This window comes from Chlamydotis macqueenii, chromosome 14, assembly GCF_036417535.1.
Source record: "Chlamydotis macqueenii isolate bChlMac1 chromosome 14, bChlMac1.mat, whole genome shotgun sequence".
Classification (NCBI taxonomy): domain Eukaryota; kingdom Metazoa; phylum Chordata; class Aves; order Otidiformes; family Otididae; genus Chlamydotis; species Chlamydotis macqueenii.
The window spans coordinates 9,606,312-9,631,378 of record NC_141569.1 but is presented as its reverse complement, the minus strand read 5'-3'; the positions used below and the strand labels follow the sequence as shown (position 1 = coordinate 9,631,378).

Genomic DNA, 25,067 nt, shown 5'->3' with positions numbered 1-25,067 from the left:
AGCTCTGTAAATCATACATAGCCTTCTGCCTCAAGATCATATGCTGCAGGGTGTGAAGCAGCACTGGATTTCACCGCTTGCAGCAGTGACTGAAAAAAATTTCAACTCTTGTGCACTTTTCACCTAGAATCCACATCCTCCTGGGGTTTTGCTCTCGTGAACAGTGAGCCTGGAGCTCCCCAGCCCACCCGAAACACCACAATGTGCTACAGCTGCACAGCAAGGACAGCTTGGTGATGTGGTGTGCACATATACCACACGAGATGGACATCCCTCTGACGGCCTCACAAGGGACCACACTCTGCTCAGCCAGGAGATGGGTAAAGAAAGATCACACCTGGTTTTGTAATCCTGGTGTTTGAGGAGATCAGCTCTGAGAACATCTCCATCCATGCTGGGGGAGATGGAACCAGGGTTGTCTCATGGGTCAGAACAAACGGCTACAAACGTGCCTTTGCACCTGGTATTTTGCGTACAGATACACACACAAAAGGGAGTATGTATATATAAAAAGATTTTATATACTCAGACATGTAAAAGGAATATATATATATATAGATAGATGGGAAAAAGTTTAAGAGTTCCAGGAAAATCACATGCTTATTTGTTTTATAGCTCATGTCATAAATTCTACCATGAAATTACCCTGAGATTAAAAGAAAAGTGTTTAGCTGTGATAACATTAGACCAAAGTGGCCTAGAAAAAAAAATTATTCCTTCTCCTCTGATACATTAGGCAGTTAATCAAGACTGTAAAAGTGATGACCTGAATTAAGACAACATGTCAGTTAATGTAATTATAGGACAATTACGCAGAACCCTTATTTTGCACTGTTCAGCGCGGAGCCAAAAGCATCCGCAGGCAGCAGGAGCCGGGCACAGAGCAGGTTCACGCTGAACGTCTGAGCGCGGCTCCAGGCTCTGCATTCTCCACGGACTGCACACCTTATTTGCAAGATAAAGTGTTGTCACACACCAAAATTATTACCAAAATGTGTCTCTAGGGTATCAGGCAGGTAATGAAAAAGTTCTAGAGCTCCAGCTCAGAATTGAAAGCCCTACTGAAGAAATTTAAAAAGAAAAACAACAGAGTTTATTTCTTAAGGCATGGCATTTCCAGGATTACTTTTATTTTGTAATGCAAGGGAAAAAAAAAATTATCTTTTTTGTTTTAAATACAGGAAATTTTGTACAGCATTTCCAATAGAAATTCATGACGGTTTGCTCTCAGTGGTAAACGATCTTCCCTAGGTTAGAAAAAAAAAGTTTTTAAAAAAATCAAATAATTTAACAGTCTGAAGACAACCTGCTTGTGCTTTGCAGTTGTAAGCTGATATGTGCACATACTACTGTGATGTCAACCAGGAAACAGAGGTACAACATAAAAATACATAATGCATTTTTACAGTTACCTGATGTTCACAGCATCTTCATATTGGCCTAGAATTCTTCAGTGACTGAAGGAGCCAGGGAGAGGAAAAAAAGTTTAAAAGCCTATTTTACACAACTGGTATAGTTGATTTCTAAAAGTTACAGGGGTTGGGGGGGAAAATACCAGTCATGTCACTGGAATCCCCTTGTCCTCGTATCGCTGCGTGTTAGAGCTGGGCATGTTCTGTGTCAGTACCAATCTAGCACCGTATCCTAGGTAACATACGTTTGTTACATGGCACACACAAACAAACTGCATACAAAAGGTTTTACCATAAAAATGAAGATATTTATTCAAGAAGTACAAATTTGATGGTACCAGCCATCGTTGAAAGCCATTACCATGAGGCAGAGGACACAAACCGAAGTCTCTTGCTCAGAGCATATGAAAGCAAGTGTCTTACAAACGGCCAGCTAATGCAGTCATTTCAATCATTGCTCAGAAGCCACCTCCACTTTTTAAACATTCCCTGGACTTGAGGCACAAATAAGGTTTTTAATACAAGACCAGTTAGTTATTTTAATAAAGCCATCAGCTAAAATTTATTTTGTTTTAAATTTCCTTAAATTGCCTCCAGCCTTTGACTGGATTAAAATTTCCTAAAGAAAAGAGATTTAGGAAGGATCAGGTGCAGAATTTTTGAAGCTCAAGATGAACTAAAAGCTTTAAGGCAGGAGTCAGGATTTTAAGTTCTCTATTTGCCCCATGGCTCTGATCGAATGGTCTTCATCTGTAAGACAGAAATACAGAATTCTATCAGATCAATACCCAACAGAGGGCAGGAACATACTTCTTCACGGAGAGTCCAGTGGACACATTTAATAAGTCTCAAAGTCCACAGTAAGAAGCTCGCTGGTTAAAACATCTCATCTTCCAACTATTTGACTTTTGTAGGCTCAGTGGCATGGATCTCCCTTGGAAGGAGAGCTATAGCTCCATCTCCTATGAACAAGAGCAACGCACACGTGGCTATGGAGTACCTAAGCGGATGAAATATGGAAGAGGAGAACCATTTGCAGAACAGAGCAATCAAAAACACGTTATGAAAAGGAAAAGTCCTAAAGCAGGCAGACTTGTATATACAGTCATTAACCAACAGAAGTGTTTGTAGCTGCAGATATAATAGCAGGACATTCATCTTCTTTGGGAGAAGACAGAAGCACAGTTGCTGGAAAGTTTAACTCAAAGGCTTCCTAGGTCAGTTAACTTGCAAGGCAGACCACCAACATCTAGTGGGTTTGAAGCAGATTTTTTTCTTTTTCCAAGTTTTTTTTTCTTTTTCCAAGTTTGCAGAGCATACAAAGCTCATCCCCCCACCCAAAGCAAGTTTTCAAAAACGCCTTTCTCAAATACCTCTACATCCTACTCCAGGAGAGCGCAAGCCGTCCAAGAGTTGCCAGCCATCGTCCAGGAGGGAGTCAGAATTACAGGGGAAGTGGTGAAGGGCAAGGAAAAAAAAGCCCCTTTTTCTAACAGAGGCGACTTTCATTTCAACATAACAGGATCTGAGCAGTGCAGTGAAAAAGCCAACAAAAAATTTAAATGTAAACATTCTCTGCATAAGGTGCAGGGTCTTGGGTGTATTTACAGTGACATAAAGAGAGTCTGTAAAATATAAAGAAGAGTCAGAAATGCAGCTACCACTCACGCTTCTGAAGAAGACAGAAATGGAGAAACGTACAGCATTCAACTCGTCAACACTGACGTGGCTAAAATGCTTTCAAAACTCCATGGCTAAAAGCATCCCGCCATTGTAACAAACAAAGATTATTTTTTAAATAGTTTTTAAAAAGTTTTTACATTATTTACTAACAATGAATAGATATGCAGAAGCATGTCATACTACAGCAATATTTTAAAGATCGGTCAATCTGCTTCGCTAACGGTTACACGCATTGCCATGTGTTGCCTTGTTGCTCCAGTGAACCCCTCTTTCCTCTCCCCCCAGAGCAACTCAGGAACCTTCTGTGAAAGGCAAAGAGGAGCTGGGTTTTGTCTGGTTGCTCCTGGGATGAGGGTTTTTTTTGTTGTTGTTACTATTACTTTTAGCACTGGGGGTCTATTAAAAATCCCAACGTATTACACTGCTGACTCACATCATGTAGTTTTCCAAAATATTTCCCAGATGCAGAGAAGCAAAGGCTTTCAAAAAACTACAAAAAAAAAAGTTATTGCAGTGCAGCTATTCCAAGCTGTGTTTGCTGCAGAAGACACCAATAAACTGTGACGCACAAAGAGCCAAGGTAGTAAAGGAAACTTTTGGGAGCTGGATGCTCTGAAGGAGCAGCTGTCACTTGGTTGTGGAACAGCCCTGAGCATCTTTCTGTAGTGCACTGAGCTTTTCTGCAGCTTTTCTGGAGCTCCCTCGCCGCAGCAGGCTACACGTGTTGGTGCCTCTCTGCCCTTCAAGCTGTTCAGGAGTGTGGACTTTCCCTAGGTTATTACTTCTGGGTCAGGCAGAAGCAACAATAACGAGTATCAAAATTGGAATCACATCAAACAGACCTGTCACTAACATGGTAAAAAAATGTTTGTTCTCTGCTGGCATCAGTTCACAGCCAGAGCCAATCAGGAATGACACAAAAGGCTGAAGGGTCTAACAAATAATAAAAACCCCCTATTACTCCTCACTTGTCTGTACCTGGTGTTGCAGTTCACAGCTGTGTGCATTAAAAAAACCTGTTGCACTGCTTCAGTTATACCCAAGACACCACACGGTGCGGGGCAGCACACCAACTGGCACGCCAAAACCCAGGCCGTGCTGCTAGCAGCGTTGAGCTGCGAGCTTAACGTATACCCACGCTGCAAAAATAAAGACACACACACACCAGCTCCTATCCATCCTCCCCGTGAGCCACTGGTGTCAGCCACACAGACCTGCACCAGCCCTGCCAGCTGAACAGCTGTTTAGTGCTGGGTTAGTCTCACTTCAGCCATGCCTGCTCTGCTCTACAATTAAATAAGCCTTCTTTCCCTCCCTCCCTCCCTCCTCCAGGCACATGGGCAGCCCTGCTGTGCCCCAGGAATCTGCAGAGTCCCACGGGAGCCCCAGCCTGGCTTCCTGCACTGGCATTTGCACTGAAGACCATCTCACAGGACAAAGCCAAGGCGTTTCAGAAACAGAAATGACTGTTCTCTCAATGTATACTGCAACCTCTAGTTACATACATGGGATATGCTAGTCAACATGCTGTATGCCTTCATTACTGATTTAAATATATATACTTTTTTTTTTTAAACTTACAATTCTTTCCCAATACAAATCTTGTAAAATTTGCTTCCAGCAGGGTATGTGCTTAGCACATCTGTCATTTTATACAGAAGAGGTTGAAAAGTCCTTCACTTTCACTTATAAAAGCATTTTACCATTTAATTTTTTTCAGTTTTAGATATGTCCTTAAGGGACATAAGGGGGAGGGAGGCTGTTAGAGAAGACAGTATTTTCATGAACCAATGCTCTGTTCTACTCAAAGCCCACTCATGACACAGCCTCTAGTTCATCGCCTTCTTCCCCACTATAAAAGCAATTAAAACAAAACACGGTCACCTATTATGGCATAATAAAACCAAACCTTTTCCAAATAAGATGTAGGAGAGGGAAAGAAGGAGCTCTCCCAGTCCCTACATGCTATAATCTCAAAAACAGTAGACGGTGACCATTGCCTGAACGAAAATAGAACAATGAAAAAAAAAACAAACCAAACAAGATGTATCCTAAAAAAAAAAAAAAAAAAAAAAAAGTGTTTTAGTGTTCACAGTCACAGAACTATCACCCAGGTTTGCTTGTCCTTATCTGTGACAAGTTCCCTCCTTCCAGAAAGGACTGCGAGGAAATGACATTATAAAGACCATTTGTAGAGAGATGTAAGTTATGCCTTACAAGACAAGGAGTGCCTTCCTACCATGAAAGCATCCTTTGCCCAGTGAAAATCCAAGAGAATTTTGAGTTGTTTATGCATCAAATATTTTTTTCCCCTCTGGAATGCAAAAGATCTGGCTGCAAAAACCCAGTATAGTAAATCATATTTGTCTTTAAAAAAACCTCTCCACAATAGAAACCTTTTGTTACAGGTTAGTATTTATCAGCTGTGATTTCATCTTTAAAAAGAACAAAAGAAAAAAAGAAAACCAAATCACTTTGGTGTTTGTGAGAACAGGGAACTATTTTCCCTCTACACAGCTCTACCACTGCACTTCAGTCATCCTGTACCAAACTGGGGCTAAAGAAGCTGTCAGAAAACCACAGGCTTAACACAACCCAGGGACCAAAAAGAAAGCTGTGTTTATTTGGGGTAGGGTGGGAAACACACATAAAATGTAGATCTGTTTTCCAACCACCAATGGGAATTCTACGCCTGCTCCCACCTGCTGGGAAAGACTCATGGTGTCGTACAAGTGACCTCTACTCGTTCTGCCTCTGAGCTGATGCTCACGGAGCAAGAACTCCCTTTGAGTCCGAGAAACCTCGTTCTATGGAATTAATGAAGAAGCAAAAGGAACAAGTTTAAAATTGTCAGTGTGACCCCCCAGTTTCACTAGCAGACAAGAAAGAGCTTGGACAACTGTAGCTTTAGAGCACTGATTCAGAGAGGGATGACTGAAACTGATAAAAATATGCTATTCATACCTGAATAGCACATTTGACTTTGGAAGAAGTGAAGTCATTTTAATAATGGCTGAAAAATCAAGCAAACCAGAAATAATGCTTAAGAGGAACAGAGCATTTGATCTCAACCAAAAGCGTTACCAGACAGGGGTGAAGAGCAGCCAAAAGGAACACAGAGAGCATCTCTGAGGAAACAACCAATTAGATTTCCAACCCCCCAGTATGCTCTGATTCAGACTTTTGAGACTACAAAAAGATTTGTCTTTTGCTGAAAGGGCTCCTCTTACATTCTGAAGGGGAAGCACTGGCTGTGAAACACCACCATCATGCTCTGGGCTGCAAGTGTGTGCTGGTGAAGATACCTCCAGTTGTCCTGGCTGGAGAGCCACCAGAACTAGAAGACTGGCTGCTGCTTCAAATGACACTCACACAAAAAGCTGAAAACCATGTGCTGCTGTGTCCCCTTAACTATCTTCAACGCTTTGTGCCCTCTTGGAACCGAACAGGGGAAGTTGCAATCCATTTCATCTGGGTGTAACTGCAGTTTATCCTGGCCCTATTACACTGGGGCCATTTGACAAAGGTGATGCACCTAACGCTTAAGTGCAGACCAGTGTATCACTCACCTTAGCCAGCCCAGTCAAAGCTTGTTTGAATGATCTGAGTGTGATTCAGCAGGCACGTACTCAGGTGCCGGTCAGCCAGTAAATGTCAGGCTAAGTCAGTCCTGTAGTAAGTTCACAGTACAGTACGTCAGAGTATACATTAAGTTATTGCCTAAGGCTCTGGCGGGCTGCGTTCCCAGCTCGGGAGCCAGCAATGGCACAGGAGTGCGTTGCCATCTTGGAATGTACAATTGCTTGGTCTGAGCATCACCAGGAGCTGCCCGCATGGGATGGAGACCGAACCTCCAGCCCAGCTCCGCTGCCCAGGGCCAGCTGCGCCTCAGCGGTGCCTGGGCAAAGCACTTGAGTTAGGTCAAACCGGAAAGGATCCCCGTGAACACGCAGCGTGGGACCTACCCAGAGCAGCTGCAATTCTTGCACGAACTGTATGTGGTGCTGATATTAAAAGTTTTCTAAATTGATTTTTTCTTTTTTTTAAATAAAAATGCTCTCTGTTGCTCTGGGCTCCATGGATCAGGACACCATCTACAGTATTTAGACTGATTACATATTTGTATTAACTGAATAACAATCTCTTCCCTCCCTCTTTCCTTCCCCTTCCCGCACCTTCCTTTGCCCCTGCCCTGTGCTGCTTGCTGTTGTGTTAAATACGAGATCAGGCAAACCCCAAAGGCCAGTTTACATTTTTATGTTTTGTTTTTGCAGATCTCCATCACAGATGGAATTTTGCTGGTCATTTCTTGGAACCAATCCATTAGCAGGACAAACCGAAAGAAGAGAGGGCAGTGAAAACAAACCCCTTGACAGAGACGGAGGAAAGAAGAATAGATAAACAAGCAGAAATCAGTTTTCCACCGGGGTGGGATTTGCTAAGGGCTGGCTCACGATGACTTGCACCACGTAGTCCTTTGGGATTTTCAGCTCCTCCAGTTTCATTTTGTCTGCCAGCGGCCTGCCTGAAAAGAACCAGCGCTGGCTGCCTGGCTCCACTCCCTCCACCGCGTGCAGGCGCCTCTTCATGTGGTATACTGTGTCCATGCTGCGGACCATCAGTTTGAGGTCTTTGCCTGTAGACAGGCGCAAACGAAGCTGGCATTCGTGCCCTGAATTGGGTGGGGGATCAGGAATATCCAGAGTCTCCAGGTCACCCTTCTCCTCTATCATGTTGATAGGTGGGGCGAGGCAGTAGACGGGAAGCTGGTACCGGTTGCCCAGTTCATCGTAACACTCTGTAAGAGCACCTTTAGGAGATAAGAGGGGGAAAAAAAATAATTTGAAGGCATTTCACATTTAACATTGAAGTGGTCATGCTTGGAAGCATTTACCCTGCGGTTAAACTGTCTGAGCGATGAGGTCTGAATTCAGGCTTTAAAGGATTGATACAAAAATCTCAAGTTTTCACCAAAAACTGCTGCACCTTATTTTCATATGGAAACTTGTGACTGAGTTAAAAGCAGCCCTCAAAAGCCAAACACACCCTTTCCTCCAGATAAACCAGAATAAGCTTCAAAAGCAGCACGAAGGAAGAGATGAGGGAGGATGATGTTCTCCCCATGTGTCATTTAAAAGAGGAATATTTCACTGGCAGCACAGCCTGAGGTTCAGGGCACGCATGAACCCAGAAAATGCTACTTGGATGAATTACACAATCCTGAACTTGAGCTCTGAAAAGGCAAAATGGCAAAAGACCACTGTGAAAGAAAGATTTTTTTAACTTCTCAAACATTCACAAATTGCTGAAACTGTTTCATATAGGACTCATGTTTTAGTGATCACTGCCAGAACAAACAAACACGACCACCCAAGTCAGACAACTCCTCAGCTCCGTACAGAGCGTGGTGTCACCGCCAGAGCAACGACACCCAGCATATACTTTACATTTGCTCAGCATCTGTAACTCCCATATTCAAAACTCTGAAGCTTCAGAAGGGATTTTTATTTCCCCAGCCTCCCAAGAGATTCCTGGGGATAATCTGGGTGTTGTGTGAAGGACGAACGGGCAGCGCTGTGCTGCCCTGCACATGGCGTTCCTTCTTACCCGAACAGTACAACACAGAACAGCTCAAGAATTGTAACACTTACTGAACCAACGAATACAAGCTGACTTTTTCACAGTATGAGACACACTTTATAAAGATATTTCAAGAGCTATCCTGGAAAAACCACAGCACATTTTTTATAACACTTTAAGAAAAGGCTGAAAGCAGAGCTCTGCTGCATACAGCACATGTCACCTCTTGCAGCGAGTCAGGAAACAGAGATGCTGATGAAGCTGCATCCTGAATCACACCAGAAATCCTTTCTCACCCTGGTTAAGAAAACGGATACTCACACTCCAAGCAAACACTTCTCCTTGTCTTGCACTTACCTGCTATAACAAATTTCCACATTTTTGCCCCTAGAGGGGGCACATTCACTTGCAAGATCACCCATCCTTTTGTAGCTGGAAATGTTTGAAGAGGAGCCAAGTCCTTGAGCTACAGAATATTTTAAAAACTCTTTGACTCGGCAGTTCTGTACACAACACTCAACTGCTCCTTGTTAGAAACTAAGGGTGGTTTTTTCAGTTGGAGGTTTTTTTTTTCATGCTGACAGTGAGCTGTCTTAAACTTTGCTGTTTGATCAGCAAAATTACTGCAATACAGTTATAACTTGGAGATATACTGTGTCACTCAGCCCACTGCGATAGCAGCATCTTCTGCTGGAAGTCTTCTTTGTTTTAGACAGAATCCCGCTTTTTTAAGGATAATTTGTGTTGATGAAAACATATAGAGGAAATCTTTGGAAAAAAAAATTAAAAATAAAAAAAAAAATCACTGTTTCAGGTGCAGATCCTTTGGGTGCTTTTCTGTTTGTACAGGTAGCACCAAGGGTGCTATGCCCTGAGATTTATTGAGAAAACAAAAGAAAAAAGGAAATCCAGAAAAATATAATTCTGGCAGTCATTACAGTCTTGTATCATTTATGAATCTCAGAGCAAACCAGGTTTTTATCAAAACTGTATTGGATCAATGCTTTTCATGGTACTTTGTCTGTGATTTACAGAGTAAGGTCTGAAGTTCCCATACTTCAGTTTTGGTTTACAATGTTCATTTCATTCTGCACGCCCGATCAGTTTAGTAAATGTCACAGTACTACATTCTGGATCACAGTTCATAGAAATAAGCAGATGTTGTTTGCTGCTAAAAAAAAAATCCAAACCTCAATAGCCTTTAAATTTAGCCAGAACAGCTAAACTTGTATCTTTCTTTAAAAGCTACGTATCTTAAAAAGAAGGCTCCTACTTTAGAATAGCATATCAAAGGATTCATTTTAAATACAATGGGGTAAGCTTGCTAAGGAATTTATTCAGCATTTGAAGCCGAACTAAGATCAAGGTTAAAGCATATGCTATAAACAGTGGATTGCTTAATCATAATCAGATAACCAATATTAAAAAATCCTCTGAAACAGCAGCTAACTTAAAGGTCTCTCTTTAAAAAAAAGAAAAAAGACAAAATAAAGGAAATCTCTTGCCAGTAAAAACTGCACAGTTCCATCCCAGGCTGAGAAATAGTTAATGCAGCAACAGGTTCCCATAAACCTCACTGGTAACCCCATTCTTCTGCTCCTACCGTCAAAAACATCCCTAAGATTCTCAAGTCCTATTACCTACCACTCAGTGGCTTTCAGGACTGGATATGTTGACTAAAGCACAGAAGACAACTACTGTGAGCAGAAGAGACTTTATGATGGCAGCACCTCCTTACCAGCACACTGCACCCGCTGGAGGCCAAGCCGGAGCTCCAAGGAGCAGATCAGGAGTTGGTTCTCACCTCCAAAGAGACAGGGAGCAGCGCACACATAGCTTGGGCCGCTGCAGCCAGCTAATTCCTGCTGGGCTTCACGAGGCTTGCGGTCAAGGGACCTTTGCAGAGGGTCAGGCTCTGCTGCAACCTTCAAGATGCCAGAGATGCAAAAAAGGCAGAGCTTGAAGGGGCGTCACATTGGTGGGAGTTCAGAAGTGAAACAATGGCTGAATGCGTTAACCAAAGGCACGGTGAGTTTGGAGCTATTTTAAGCAATGCAGAAAAACGCAAGTTATCGGAGAGGAAGAGAGAAAGTGGTTGAATTACCCGCAGCCACCACGGCGAGGCCTATCTCACCAGCCAGATGGCAGCTCTCCACCGAGGCAATCGCTGCAGCATCCCTTACGCAGCGCAAAGCACCAGGAAATTAAACATCCGAACTATGAAACCCTTCATAATTCTGCTGTTGTAATTGAAACCCATGTTTCTGATCCTTCCTGCAAGATACATCAGCCTGGGCCACAAAAGTTATTCAGCAGGAAGGGGCAGTAAAAGAATGTCACGCTTTTATTAGAAAGTACAGAGAAATTTTTTTTTTTTTTTAGGTTTCCTTGTTACCTAGGCAACAAGCCAGTGGTAGCATAGGAAGCATGCAGCATCCCTTAAACTGGGGAAGGAAAAAGCAATGCAAACAGAGGTTTCACAGTTCAGACAAGTAGCCCTGTGCCGCCCTCGGCCAGCACTGCACTCCGCAATGGACAGGGTGCTCAGAGCGCACGAGGACAGCGCACCCGCAGCCCCATTTGGACAGGTTTCCCCTTCCCTGCTTCCCCTTGCTTCCCCAGAAACTGCAGCTGGATGTTGCATCAGCAACCAGACCAGGTTCAGATGCCACAGCCTTGAGGGTGAGGCGGTACTCTGAATTCTCACCACTGGGTCGTACAAAAAAACCACGGAGGAGGGGCAGATTTCAGGACAAAAGCAGCAGAGAGCACGGTTGGTTGGCATGCAGGTCTAGGTGGAGGATTCTGTACAGTAAATGAAAGACCAAGTTGTTATAAAAAGATCTTACAACAATATTGAGGAGAGGACAAACTAAGCTTATCAATAATACATCTACTCGAGTGTTCTTTGTGTATTTAAATACTCCTCTAGACGTCGACACGAGTTTAGTAAACTCAGACAAAACTTCCTGGTAGCAACATGAAGAATGGCCTTTAAGTAAAGCCAATGACAGAACCAACCAACCCATCCACCCAAACTAATCCTCTCCAACTTCCTATGTGGAGGAAGTGCCACGGCACACACAAAGGAGCGCTTTGAGGATCTCATGGACTGATGCATTACTCTGAAAATTTCCCAGTTACGCTGTCAAGCAAGCTCTAGAGCCGTTCAGTATCAGTGTGGTAACACAGTTATGGAGTTAACTTTACAGGCTTGAATCAGGTCAAACGAAACAGAAGACCACAGCAGATGGGACTATTTTAATATTTCAAAAGTAATATTGAATAGGAAACTGGGGAATTCTGAAGGAACTGTGAGGCAGAACTTCTTGTTGGTTGTTATCGAGGTAGGAGACAGCTTGAGAGTTTCAGGCGGATAAATAAGCAGATGTGATCATCACCAAGCATACGGAATTGGAACATTTTGAAATTAATTGCCCTGCAGGCCATAAAACTTTGTTTTACTGAGATTATTAGGATGAAGATATTTCTCTGGATTAGGAAGGGAAAACACTAAGAAGGATGGGTTGAATACCGCTTCCATCCCTAAACAGTTCAGAGTTTGGACTTACTTGTCCTTCTGCACATTAAAGCACCAGCAATTTAAGACACCTAAACGACAAAAAGGTAAACTTCTGCAAAAGTTATTGTAATGGGGCATGTATGACCACACTCATCCAAAACTACACAAAATGTTAATGCATTTTAATGGCATTTTGCCATTTATTTAAAGCTGCATACCATTCTCTCTCCAGAGAAAGCAGCAAATTTCTTTGTTTTTCTTCATGACGTGCCTCTATTTCTTTCAGATTTTGAGTAGTTTTGAGGAAGATTGCTCAGAAACACTCAAAACGTAAAAACTGAGCAGATTTCCATCTCTTCTTCCCTTCCTCCAGACAAACTTGCTGCAGGAAGAGAAATTAAGACAACATAAAACAAACGCAGCATTGCAATGAGACTAGCTAATTTAAGGAGTTTAAGTGTCTCTGTATAACATATTTACCCAAGGAACAGCTGGTTCATTTGTTTTTCTTACTGAAAAGCTCCATTCCAAACCCAAGCTGAGCCTGGATTGCTGAGTAAATTGGCAATAGTAGAGCTTTCTCCTGTAAACTATTGGTTTGAATTCAATATATGTCACTAATGCCTGAAACTCATTACAAGCACCAGAAAACAAGTGGGTCTTCTTCTGGGTCCTACAGTACAGCAATTCCTAGAGAGCAACGACTGAGGCAGCAAAGCTGAACTCTCTCTTCATCTTTATTAGTTGCTGATTCCAAGTCACGGCTGGGAAACACAAGATCTTACAAGAAAAAAGAAAAAGAAAAAAAAAGTGTACTGACGTCAGCAGCAGGCAAGTGGTGAAGGGTGACTTTGGTCTGGATCTGAACAGGACTGAGACAAACAAGTAAAAGCATGCAATGCTTTGTTCCAGCTCACCTACAGCCATCACAAACTGGGAGCTCTTTCACGTTAAACCCCATATAACTTAACAGTGACTGAAACTGCCGCAGTTAACTGTAGCTCTCCCGTTTTCTGGAGGGCAACGTGTGGGAGTACTCATGCAAGCCTGTGCCTTGCACCACATACGGAGAACAAGAAAGCAGCTATAATCACTGACGGTGTGGATGAAGCACTGGAGAACAAACCACATATATAAATCCCCTCCCATGCTTCTTCCACAGTAAACTTCCATGGGCTATGCAAATTTAAACTACCATAAAGCTGGTCTACAAAGCCTATATAAAGGTACGAGCTTGTCTCCTAAGCCACAGCACAACTGCTTACACAACACGGCTCTGCTTTCATCTTCAGCCTCCCCTTATAATAAAGAACTTAACTCCACCTCCTCAAAGAATGGGTTTTGTAGATAACAAGTGTTAAGCATTTAATAATTCTCATTTCAAATTCACTTAAAAACAGCTCTTCCATTACGGGAACATTATCGGTCTGGCTCAATTCCACAAAGGAGAACAACTCCCAGAGCCAGCAGGAGATCCCAGCGCTTCAAGAGCTGCTTGGTGAGCGGGGACCAGCTCACTCTTGCTTGCGGCAACTGGCACAAGACAAACTGGAATTATGCTTAGTGCCTTACAACAAGGGAAAGGAAAAAATTAAGACACTCCACTACCGCCTTTGTAATCCTCCCACCCCATTCTTTGGCAGGAGAACCAGCTCGTAGCTGGTTCACTGAATCAGCTATTGAGCTGATGAGCACATGCTCATCTCCACACTTGGATGAAAACCTGGCTCACCCGCGCTCTAAGATTGCTGATAAAATAACATACATTCAGCTGTCTGAAAAGGCTCTGAAAGGCAATAACCTGGGACGCACTTGCTAGCAGCAGAGGGTTGGACTTTTGAGGTCCCTTCCAACCTGAATGATCCAAACTCGCTGCTTCTACTGTAGTAATACTTTAAAGAGCAGATCCCAGTCAGACCATCTAGCCAAAAGATTCCTCATGTGTATTTATGTCACTCTGCTTCAAACTAAGCAGACCTCACCCTAGCGCAGGGCAGGTTTGTGAACTAAGCCAGCAATTTCATGAGTAAACCATTATTAAAACCAGTTTTGCAACTCACACCAGCACAATGGCACAGGGGAGGAAAGCCTAAACCGTTATCACTGAATCAGCAGTGCCCGGCACCTACAGAAACCAGAGGGCAGCGGGACTGCAGGGAGCAAAGCCTGTGCTCTGAGACGGCGTTGCCTGAACGCTCACCTGCCAAAGAATCTGAGATGTATCTGAACAGCAAAGTGCACTGATCTGCTGGCTAAGGGGGATGTGCCATCGTCACCCAGTCTGACGTGTCTTGTTCATGTGCTGTAAGCGACAGCCAACCTGCCTGTGTGCCACTGCTTCCTGTGTTTGCCAGAAACCTTTTGGTTTAGATTGGATTTTGGGGAGGGAGGAAAGGGAAAGAGCAGGGGCTGGGAAGGAGCAGGGGGTGTTTGTTTGAGAAAAGGCTGGTTCCAACACGCAAGGTGCATCGCTGCGCATGCTTATCCTCTTCTCTTTATCATAGCAGAACACCAGGATCAGTTAATTCATTAGCACTAATTAACTAGGCTGAAGGTGAAAGATAATTAAGACAGACTTCTGAAAGACAAATTTCTGCACTAGATAAGCAAGCCACTTTTCAAATTTTAGCCTCAGTTAGTAGGTATTCATCCCTTACTGTTCTCACTGCTGGAGTGGGGAGAGCAGGACAGGGAGAGGAGAGGGATAGCTGCTGTGGGACGAGGGACAGAGAACAATTTGAGAAGGGGAACACATAGGGGAAAGGGGAGGTCAGGGCCATCACCCAACTCCCTCAAAACTCCTCTTAAAACTCCTCACTAATGCCAACAACAGCAGTGGCAATCCTGTCAGAAGAACTGGGATCTGCAGCCCCACTATGCTCATCTGCCAGAGAAAGAGGGGAAGCCAGAGAAGAGGGGACCTATGCCAGAAAGCTCAAAACTTGGAAGCAGTGTAACTTACAGAACAGAACTAATTCTTCCGTAATACAGTCTTACTAGAGCACAAACACCTACATCCTACACAGTTCATTGGCTTTTTGTCTTCTCTGGTTGGTTCAGGCAGTAACTAAGACACCCATCGGGCTGATAGACACCTGTAATCCACACCATGGCTAAGGATTGCCAGTTACTAGACCAGGACTATGAATAACAGCTGTGAAATAAATAATGCAAGAAGATGGTGAATTTTAACCACAACCATGGGTTCAGAGGCTGGTTAACCAGTCACCCAAGCTTCTCCATTTCTCCCTTTCCTTACAGGCTTGGTAGTTGTCGTGTTAGCAATACCGTATGTGCTGCCACGTCTGTACCACGCTGTAAAACTTGGATCTAATACTGCAAGAAGGTAACAGCTTCCAAGAAACATTACATTTGGGTTCAAAGATGACAAATCTTTTTACTAATGAAGCATTCATGTACGATTCTTCTTTGCATGTCATTAAAATAGATGCCTGTCTAGACAGGCTTCTTAGATAAAACTTAAAAAAAAAAAATCTTGTTGATAGAAGAGCTTCTTTGTATACCCCCTTCATCTACATTTGCTGTTCTCCATTATCCATCTTAAAGAGAGTGAGGGGATTTGGAGGAAAAAAAAAAGCAAGCATAGTGTCATAATCATGCGAGCCTGCATCATGTCCTTCCATGGACAGTTAACTTGGCAGTGTTTAAAATGACCAGCTTATCTATTCAGCGTGAAGATGCACAGAAGCTGAACTCACATTTACAGAAGTCGTCACTGCCTTTGTTACCACTGAATTTTTACTAGTCTGTTGTTCCCATAAACCGAGAGCAAATACATAGCGCTGTCCAAAACCCTATGACAGGGTTAAAATGGAAAACCAAATGGGAAGTTAACCTCTCAGTTGTACGAAATGCTGTTTTCTTTTTCTTGCCAACCACAAAGACTTAAGCAGTTTTCACTCTCTTTGGAGGTCTACAAAACTTCTCCTCTGGTCTCCTAGAACAGACTTGTAGAAGTCCCCTTCCGATGCAGAAGTCATGGATGTTTGACTATGATGTTTCCAGAAAGGCCACCAGAAAACACAGCATACTGGCTCTTGATGTAAAACAGTTTATTCTTCCACAAAACAGGAGAAGATGCCGCTCAGACTGCAGAATTTCTGTTAATCTTAAACTAGACCCATATGTTTACGAAAGGACTCCATCATCCTATGAAAAGCCACATGCTTCGTGAGCACTGGTTTTGGTGTACGGAGAAAAAGAGTCTCTATCCATTACTGTAGGACTTTTTGCATAACAACTTTCCTAATATGACAACTCTTTTCTATTTCCACTTACTTCTGGAAGACAAGGTAACTGCTATGCTATTTGCATTACTTTAAGAGGATCTTCCTTTAGCTAAGATCAGCAGGACACTATTGATCAACACTGCAGACCACTACATCATCTGACAAATACGCCAGAGCCTGCTGCACTCCTTTCCAAAGAAGGCAAAAGGAAAAGACAACTTTACCTTTGCTGGAAACTAATCTCATTAAGTACAATCCACTTGTCCTTAACTGCTTGTTCTACCTTAGACTGACTCATGTAGCGACCCTCCAAAAAAAAGCACACCCTTTTCCTTGTCAAGTGGAGAAGGCACAGTCTGCCCACACTACGAAGTCCCGAACCTACGCAGGGAGGTTCAATTAGCAACTAATGACTGCAGCAACTTGAGCTGCTCCATTTCCAGTGCATGACCCGTGCCAGCACGCTTAACCATTGAACAATCCCTTGTCCACCACAATGCCCTCTCTGGGCAGCAAAATGATATCTGAGACTTAGATTAATCTAAGCTAGAAGTGGACATGGGTGGAAATTCATCTCGGGCCAGCACTTACAGCTTCAGCTAACACAGCAGCAGAGACAACGCCTTAGACCGAATATAAAAGCAAATGTTGGCTTTTATGGAGTGTGGAAAAGTCCCACATCAGTTCACAATGAGAAAAATGTGAAAAATTACTTTCTAAGGCTAAACAACAACGCTCCCCTCCACCTACCGATATGCAACAGGGGACAGAAAGAAAGCACAGAATGAGCTAGACAAAAGTTTGCGCTGTACTATTTTTATTTTATTGCTCCCAAACTTGCCTGTATCCCTGTGCTGACATTCAAACACCTGTTAATGAACATGGAAGTCATTCATTTGCATGCTCAGTCTCCAATGATAGCCAGCAGAAACGTTAAGGGTTCCAGGGAGGTCAAGCAACTGACACAATCCCACATTAGTACTACATCCTAAAATAAAACACCAACACAAGGCTGTTTAAAAAGGTGAGGACAGAGAGGATTAAAGGTTACAGGAAAAAACTGAAGCAACACAAGGCCGCAGCATTGCTTTATCCCATGTGATGTGCTCTTCACCTCCAAGATGCTGTTCCTTCAGTTACCTTATTTATAATAAAAAAAAAAGAACAAAAATATGTTCATTAAGCATAAACATAGAAGATTCCATGTTAGTCAGAGCAGCACCACACCCTAAACGTGCACCTAGCAGAGGCTCTGGGGATCTGCACAGACAGTGAGAGCCCAGACAGGTTAAAAATTCAAGGCCTTGCTGCAGCTATGACCTTCTACAAAAACTTGATCACTAGGGAACAAATAAAGGCAGCTCTGAGATCTTGTTATTTCTGTATAATAACTAACAGTCAAAGTGTGCAAGGAAACACACACTTTATTTTCTTGGAAGTTTTCTTTGCACTAAGGCTACAAAACAAACATCGCTTGTGCTTGATCCATGCGAAGCTCTGTATTAGGCTCAGCAAAGTATATCAGCAAAAAAGCAAAGTCTGTTCCACTTCTGTGATAACTGTCAGCAAAAAGCAACTACAGGCTCCAGTTCTCAACAAACTCAGCCTCTTTCAAGTTATGATTTAGAAGTCCTTATTGTTTTAACCCTTTCAAGCTGTACTATCACAAAGCATGCTAGTGCCAAGGAAAAAAAAATAAAAATTCTTAGAAATTAGTACTGTGCCCCTCACTGGCAAATCTGGATTTCACCAGATGAAGCTGGTTATGTATCACACGCTTTTGTCACGTTCCAATACACCCTTACCAGTCTGTTACCTGCTGAAGACATTCAGGAGTTTTCTCCTCCACCTTCAGAGGTAAATCTGATCTCTAACACACTCTCTGAAACCCTGTAATGACTTGAAGTTACACCCCAATGTATTTATTGAAAGAGACTGTGGAAGATTTAAAGTATGAAACCACCACCTTTGGGCTCGCCTGTGGGCTGGTGGTACCGCCCAGGCTCTCTGTAACAGACCCCACATGGGACCTTCCTCAGCCATTATCAGGCCCTAAGAAGTTGCACTGGGGGAAGCCTTCTCCTGTGGTACTTCTGATGATAACCATCTTGCCTTGGTCTTGAAGAAAGGATACCATCTTCCTATTGTCCAGATACCTGAAGGCAAAAGAGAGAAGGATGACAAGTGTCCTGGCCACTGTCACCTGTGGAGGAGGAGGAGGAGAGTGCATCCACGGGCAAGAGAGACACCCAAGGTCTGGCTCAGCCCCTCATTTACCAAACTCAGGCACTCTGAAGGAGAACAATTCCTTCAGGAACACCAATTCTGGGGCGAAACGCTCTATGTCAATTAGAGAAGCGAGCAATACCACCTCTGAAGATCACCTTTTCACACACAAGGGAGCATCTAGGGGGCTCTAACTGGCTTACACTGAAGTTTTCAATGAGGAATACATTTTAAACACTTCATATTTCTTTTTCTCATTTTCCTAGCAGACAGCAAGGCAAATGAAGCAGATATCCACTTTCACTGCTGTAAGTGGCCAGTGATGTAGTAAATGTCCACTCCTGTGGAGTATCTAATAAACTAGACATAATGTCCTGACCACTATCAGATACCAGAGGAATATTATTCACTTAAAACAGACATACTCCCATCTGGAAGATCCACAACACGCAGATCAACAGTCTGCAGCTTCTTACAAGAAGAATTTGAGATGTTCTTTCACCACAAGTCTGGATTTATTTTGAGCATTTAATGGTTGTCCTGTAGAGTCAATCTTGGGTTGTTTTTTTTTTTTTCTTTTCCTTAAAGGAATTAGCTGTACTTTCCTTGTCACACACTAATGGTTAAAAAAAAAAAAAAAAAAAAGCAGTTCCAAAAGCAGTGTTGTACAGTCATCCTCACCACAACAGAAGAGGCAAACTGAAACCAAAGACAGGAAACAGACAGGCATATGCTACCAGGGGAAGAGACTTGAGAAGAGTCCAAGCAATTATGTTGACAAAGCTCCTCAAAATACCTTTCAAAAACACAAGAGTAGAAGTTAAAAATATTTCAGGAAAACAACTGTAGGATGTAGCCATAAGTGGGTCTTTATTTGAAAGGTTGATAGTTTCTAACCTGCACTTAGGTATATAAATATTTCAGCCACCACAACTGCTTTACATCCTGATCATTTGATTCAATGCTTCATTTGAAGAAAACATGGAAATCCAGTGCTCCTCAGAAAGGATGTTGTGTATCTACTTCAAAAATATTAATCACAGCAGAAATGACAGAAAGTATCACCTTAATTGCAGCTCTGGACTGAAGAGGCTTTTGAGAAAATAGACTGTTTCAAGGTTAGGAGGAACCTGGTGAAGCACAACAGTGTAACGTATCCTTCACTAGCACCAACACGCTACACCTGGGATGGCAGAGAGAGCTTGGACCATTCCTACAGAAAACACCCAGCACATGAGACAGCAGCTGCAGAATCACACGCGTCACCGTGCCGCAAACACTAATGAAGGCTATGGTAAAGAAAAAGAAAGACATTCCCCAAGAGGGACGGGTCTTCTTACCATCTTCCACAGCAGCCTTCTGCTTTAAAGCAGCACAAGGTGCATTTTACGTTGTGAATACGTGTACTTCCTCCTCAGCGTCTGGGTACTGGCCCAAGCAGCTCAGCTTTACGCAAACGGGAGGGAAGAGTAAGAGATCCCACATAATGAGCTAGAATTTTGAAGAGGATGGAAAACAAAATAAAAATAACAGAAAGGAGTGCACCACTAGAATAAAAGCACTTCCAGTAGTGATATGCTAACCCAATTCCAATAATTATCTTTAATTGCCTCATTGATTAACTATTGTAATTTCCTCTCATTCTCTCCTGGCTAATCTCTGTGCTCAGCTTTCCACAACATGCTATACACAGCGGTTGCAATGCAGAAAGAACACAAATATTGGCCAAATGTTAGCCTTACTGTTATTTGCTTCCTTGAGAACACTGTGGAGCACACCACCTGGCAGGCACTGCAGACACAGCCTTCTCACATGGAATTCGCCAATTACAAAATAATTGATTGTTATTTCTCTAATGTCCAGTCAGGGGATCGCTTGAACAGCTCACTTTTACAAGAATAATTTCTTTCATTAAAAATACCACACAAACACGTGGTTTTAATTCAGCCACAAGCTGCACGGCGACAGCCTAGCAATAGATGACACTCCCAGCATCTCTACCTCTCACTTCTTCTAACCATATCCCAGTGGAGCACAGTCCCACCAGTACACAGGGGCTACATCCCAGCGCTCCTAAGAAACCCGGAGTCACATCTAGCCTCCAGCCTTCCAGCCCAGGGGATGGAAATGAATAACCCATTTAATGGTGTTTTAAGCACCACTTTATTACGTGGTAGATGAGGGTTCCTCTGCAGCGCACCCATTGTAAAATCACTGCTGTTTTATATCCTTCTCTTTCTAAAATGCATACAAGCCACTGGTTCTGAAAGTCAAAGCCCTTCATAAATGGTCCCTTCCCACCACTTCTCAGACTGCAGGTGCATGGATGCTTATCTAAGCAGCAAAACCATCCTAGAAGTTGCCCAGTTCCCAGCTCCTGCTCATTCCTGCTGTTGCAACACCTATTGAGTTGCCCTGCTACAGATGCTTGCAGCTGTCTTTATAAACTGGACAGGGGAACTGATGGGAATATCAAAAGCAACCCAATGTTGCGGCAAAGGACATTTTAAACCCAAAGATGTACACTCACCCTGCTCACCATTCCTGCAGCCCCAGAGATGTGCAGGGGGAACAAGGAGGTTATGTAAAGGGAAGCAGGCAACCTGCTCATCTTGCTCTGCAGCTTAAAGTGTTCAGGGTCCACAGCCCTGGTCACTACTGGGAAGATAACTCTACTTTGCCACTGCTCTCTCAGATTGAGAATACACATTCTGCTTTCTTCCATGCTGCCTCTTACACCTGAAAGAAATGTTGAACGCACCCACACACCCAACCAAAGTCACTGGTTCTCAGTACTTCCCCTGCTAGGATGCACACTCCCCCCTCCAAAGCATCAACAACTCTAAAGGAGGGGCTTTGGCAAAGCAGCAGCAGCCCCATCCTGCTGCACACCATTGCCTCCCTGCTCCCTTGCATCCCTCCTCTGACTCAAGCAAAAACAATCCAAGGAATTATATCAAATAAAAGAAACCAGCAACAGCTAGCTTTGCTATATAGCAAAGCAATGTTTTACACTACTTCACATAAAGCCAAGGGTTTCTCTTCCTCAGTTTATTTTGTGCTTTACAGACACCTTCACAGTAACATTCTGCTTTCCATTTTCTTTTAGAGTAAAATCTGGAGCAAAGATAGGAAAAAATATAGCTAAAGAGCAAAAACAACTGGCTGCGAGAGTCCAGGTCAACACAGGATGGGGTTTATTAACATGAACTCCCTGCCCCTCTGCACTAGGAGGCTTTCAAAAGAGAAATGGGTGAAGCACTCAAGAACGTAAGCATTCACAACTCCACTTAAACATAAAAATCAAATCAAAAGTTTCACCAAAGCTTTCACCTCCCAGCTCTGAAGTGGTTACTATGAAAAAAGATGTTTCTCCTGCACTATAGTCTATAAATTAATGCTGCAGACTTGCCCTTTCTCAGTGTGAAGGTAAACAAACGGCTTGCTTTAAGCATCCAGGAACTGAAATAATGTGCTGTGTTTTCAGCTGGGAAGAGCTGTTTTCTCACTCATACCTCATAAATTGAATATCTCCTCCTTGAAGTTCCAGTTTAAGAAGAAAAATGCAGCAAAAGCTGCCAATTGTGCAACAATCATATGATGAGGCTTCACAGACTTGACAGCGCTGTTAAACCAAATGACAACAGAAAGTGGTAAAAGAGAACATGAAACAAGGCTTTAGAAAAGATTTAAACACTTTGCAGTTTGCATCTACATTTTCAGTCCTCAGTTCCTTTTCCAAAGGATGGTAAGAGGTGAAATAATTGGTGTAATAGTTGACTTTTGCCTTTTTAAATTTCACACGAATCAAAAGCAAAAATGAAACAATTCTCTGCATTTTCCCAGACAACTTGTTAGACCTTCTAAGTATCCAGCCAGTCTTCAACAGCGACAACTACAAAGCAAAGGGACCTTTTTGATTTGAGTCTAACATTACATGGACCAGTTAGAGAGGATCCAGAGGAGGCCACAAAGATGATCAGAGGGCTGGAGCACCTCTGCTGTGAGGACAGGCTGAGAGAGTTGGGGCTGTTCAGCCTGGAGAAGAAAAGGCTCAGGGGAGACCTTATAGGCCTTCCAGTACCTAAAGAAGGCCTACAGGAAAGATGGGGAAGAGACTCTTCAGTAGGGCCTGTTGTGACAGGATGAGGGGTAACAGTTTCAAAATAGAGGGAGGTAGATTCAGATTAGATATTAGGAAAAAAATTTTTTACACTGAGGGTTGTAGAGCACTGGAACAGGTTGCCCAGAGAGGTGGTGGATGCCCCATCCCTGGAAACATTCCAGGCCAGGTTGGCCGGGGCTCTGAGCAACCTGATCTGGTTGGAGATGTCCCTGCTCCTTGCAGGGGGGTTGGACTGGATGGGCATTGAAGGTCCCTTCCCACCCAAACCCTTCTATGATTCCAAGGACTCTGCTCTTGGAGCAGGGCAGCAGCACAGGCACAGCGCATCTGCCCTTCCCCAGCACTCCGTGTACATGTGCCTCCCCGAAAAAAAGAATTACCCAAGAGCAATAAGGCATCTTTCTAGGCAGGTCGGCTCAATGACAGACAGAGAAAAATGCCGAGAATCACAGAAGCAAGAGACAGCAGAGGAGGAAGAGCTGCCACCCTGCCCACTGCCTCCAAGCAGCCAGCGGGAAGCAGGCTGAAGCAGGCTGAATTTGGTGTCCGAGCAGGGAGCGCACAGCCTGGAGGCCACTGGTTGAAGATCCCTAATTTAGATGAAGTCTTCTAACGAAAAAGCAATTACTGTGCCCAAGCAGAAGTGAAACAGCCAGCACATTTCAGAGATTTCTTGTCAGCAGGAGGTACTTTCTGAGGACAGAGAGGGCAGGAGGATGTGCAAAGGTGCTCTATGAACAGAATTCTGAAGATGAATTTGTCTCCCCCACTGCTTTGCAGGTGCCTATCCAGCAGCTGGACAGTAGCGTTTCTTCTCATGCTCATCATGCCTTCACACCACATCTGTGCTTCAGAGTAATGTGATGATGGGACTGAAAAAACCAGAGTAGCCCAAAATTCAAAGAGGGACTACTGAAACTGGGACTGCAGCTCTCACCTGAGCAGGTAACTCTTCTCCAGAGTATCTATCAGTGCTCTGCACAGATGGAGGTGGGACGATATTAAAAACAGTCTGGGGGTAGTCTTGAAAAAGCTAGACTTAAATGTATTCACTAACCATTTTAGCAAAGACAAACCTAAGGAGGGAATTTGATGTCAACAACTTTTAAAAATAGACAATGTGTAGAAGAAAAACCAAAATACAAGCACTCTCCTAATCCACACCCATGCTCTCAACGCTAACAGCAGCTCGTCTGGTTCCTTGCAAGACACCAGCAATTTTGGGGTTTTTATCTCTTACGTTTGTTATTTTTTTTTTATCTGAAGTGAAAACAAAACAGAAAAACCTCCCTCCAAACTAAGAACTGCTTTCTGCTGAGCAGAGTTCAGTAAAAAAAAAAAACCAAAACCTAAACTGACAACCAAAAAACAAAAAGCAGAAAACTAGTAGCCTCAACCGTAAATGTTATGACATTCACTACAAAAAGAATTCAGTTTCCTTAATTTTTTACAGCCTGCATGCTCATCTCAGTACTAACGCTGATCATATTGACAGATCCGCTTTGATAGTCAGACCTCCCAAAGCTTTCATAACTCTGCTGAAATCTAAAATTAGACAGTCACAGTCACCAAAATACCATTCACTATCCGTTTAAAGAGATATTGGAGAAACCTGACTGAACGTCCTGCATCCACATGCAAAACACACATTGTTCAACGTTTCACATGTGTGTAGACATAATACATTACAGGAAAAAATACTTTGTCAACGACAATTAAAATGTCTCTTCAGACAAATGAGCTAATGAGAAAGCAACTCTACAGCCTTAGCCCCTGAGGAAAGGCCAGGCAGTGGATGCAGTATCTTGCAGACAAGGGCGGGAGAAAACACACAAGGATCTTGTGGCTTAATGGGAAGCAGTTTACAGAAGCAGATTCAATTTAAAACGCTAAAGACGCCACAGCAAAATTTACTGTATGGATTCTCTCAACCACAGATTCATCAACACAATAGTTAAGTCCAATACAGCCATCACACAAAAAGCACTGCAAAAATTAGAGTTCTGCTTCTGGAGCTACTTATTTTAAGGGAGACATACATTAAATGGGTCAGTGGTAAAAACTTACCATATAATTTTGTTGTGGATCTTTGTGAATTATTGTACAAATTTAAAGATTAACTCCTGAGAGCCTGCTGACTACCTTCCACTGCTTCCTTTCCCATCTATGTCTGGCAGTTCACTCTTAGCAATTACTGTTTTGGGAACCTGGAAAATCAGTATGTGCTGGATACACAGGGCCAGTTGCAGAAAGCTCCCTTACAGCAG

The 25,067-nt window shown here is 43.1% G+C and overlaps 1 protein-coding gene across 1 annotated transcript in view; it reads right to left on the bottom strand.

Annotated features, from left to right (window-relative positions):
* Positions 1–7,336: 7,336 nt before the first annotated feature.
* UBTD2 (ubiquitin domain containing 2) overlaps positions 7,337–25,067 on the bottom strand; it is a 55,040-nt gene continuing 37,309 nt past the window's right edge. Inside the window, exon 3 of the mRNA XM_086759095.1 lies at positions 7,337–7,905. Within this exon, the coding sequence (XP_086615221.1) occupies positions 7,508–7,905 (398 nt within the window). The 3' untranslated portion in view covers positions 7,337–7,507. The remainder of the gene's footprint in view (positions 7,906–25,067) is intronic.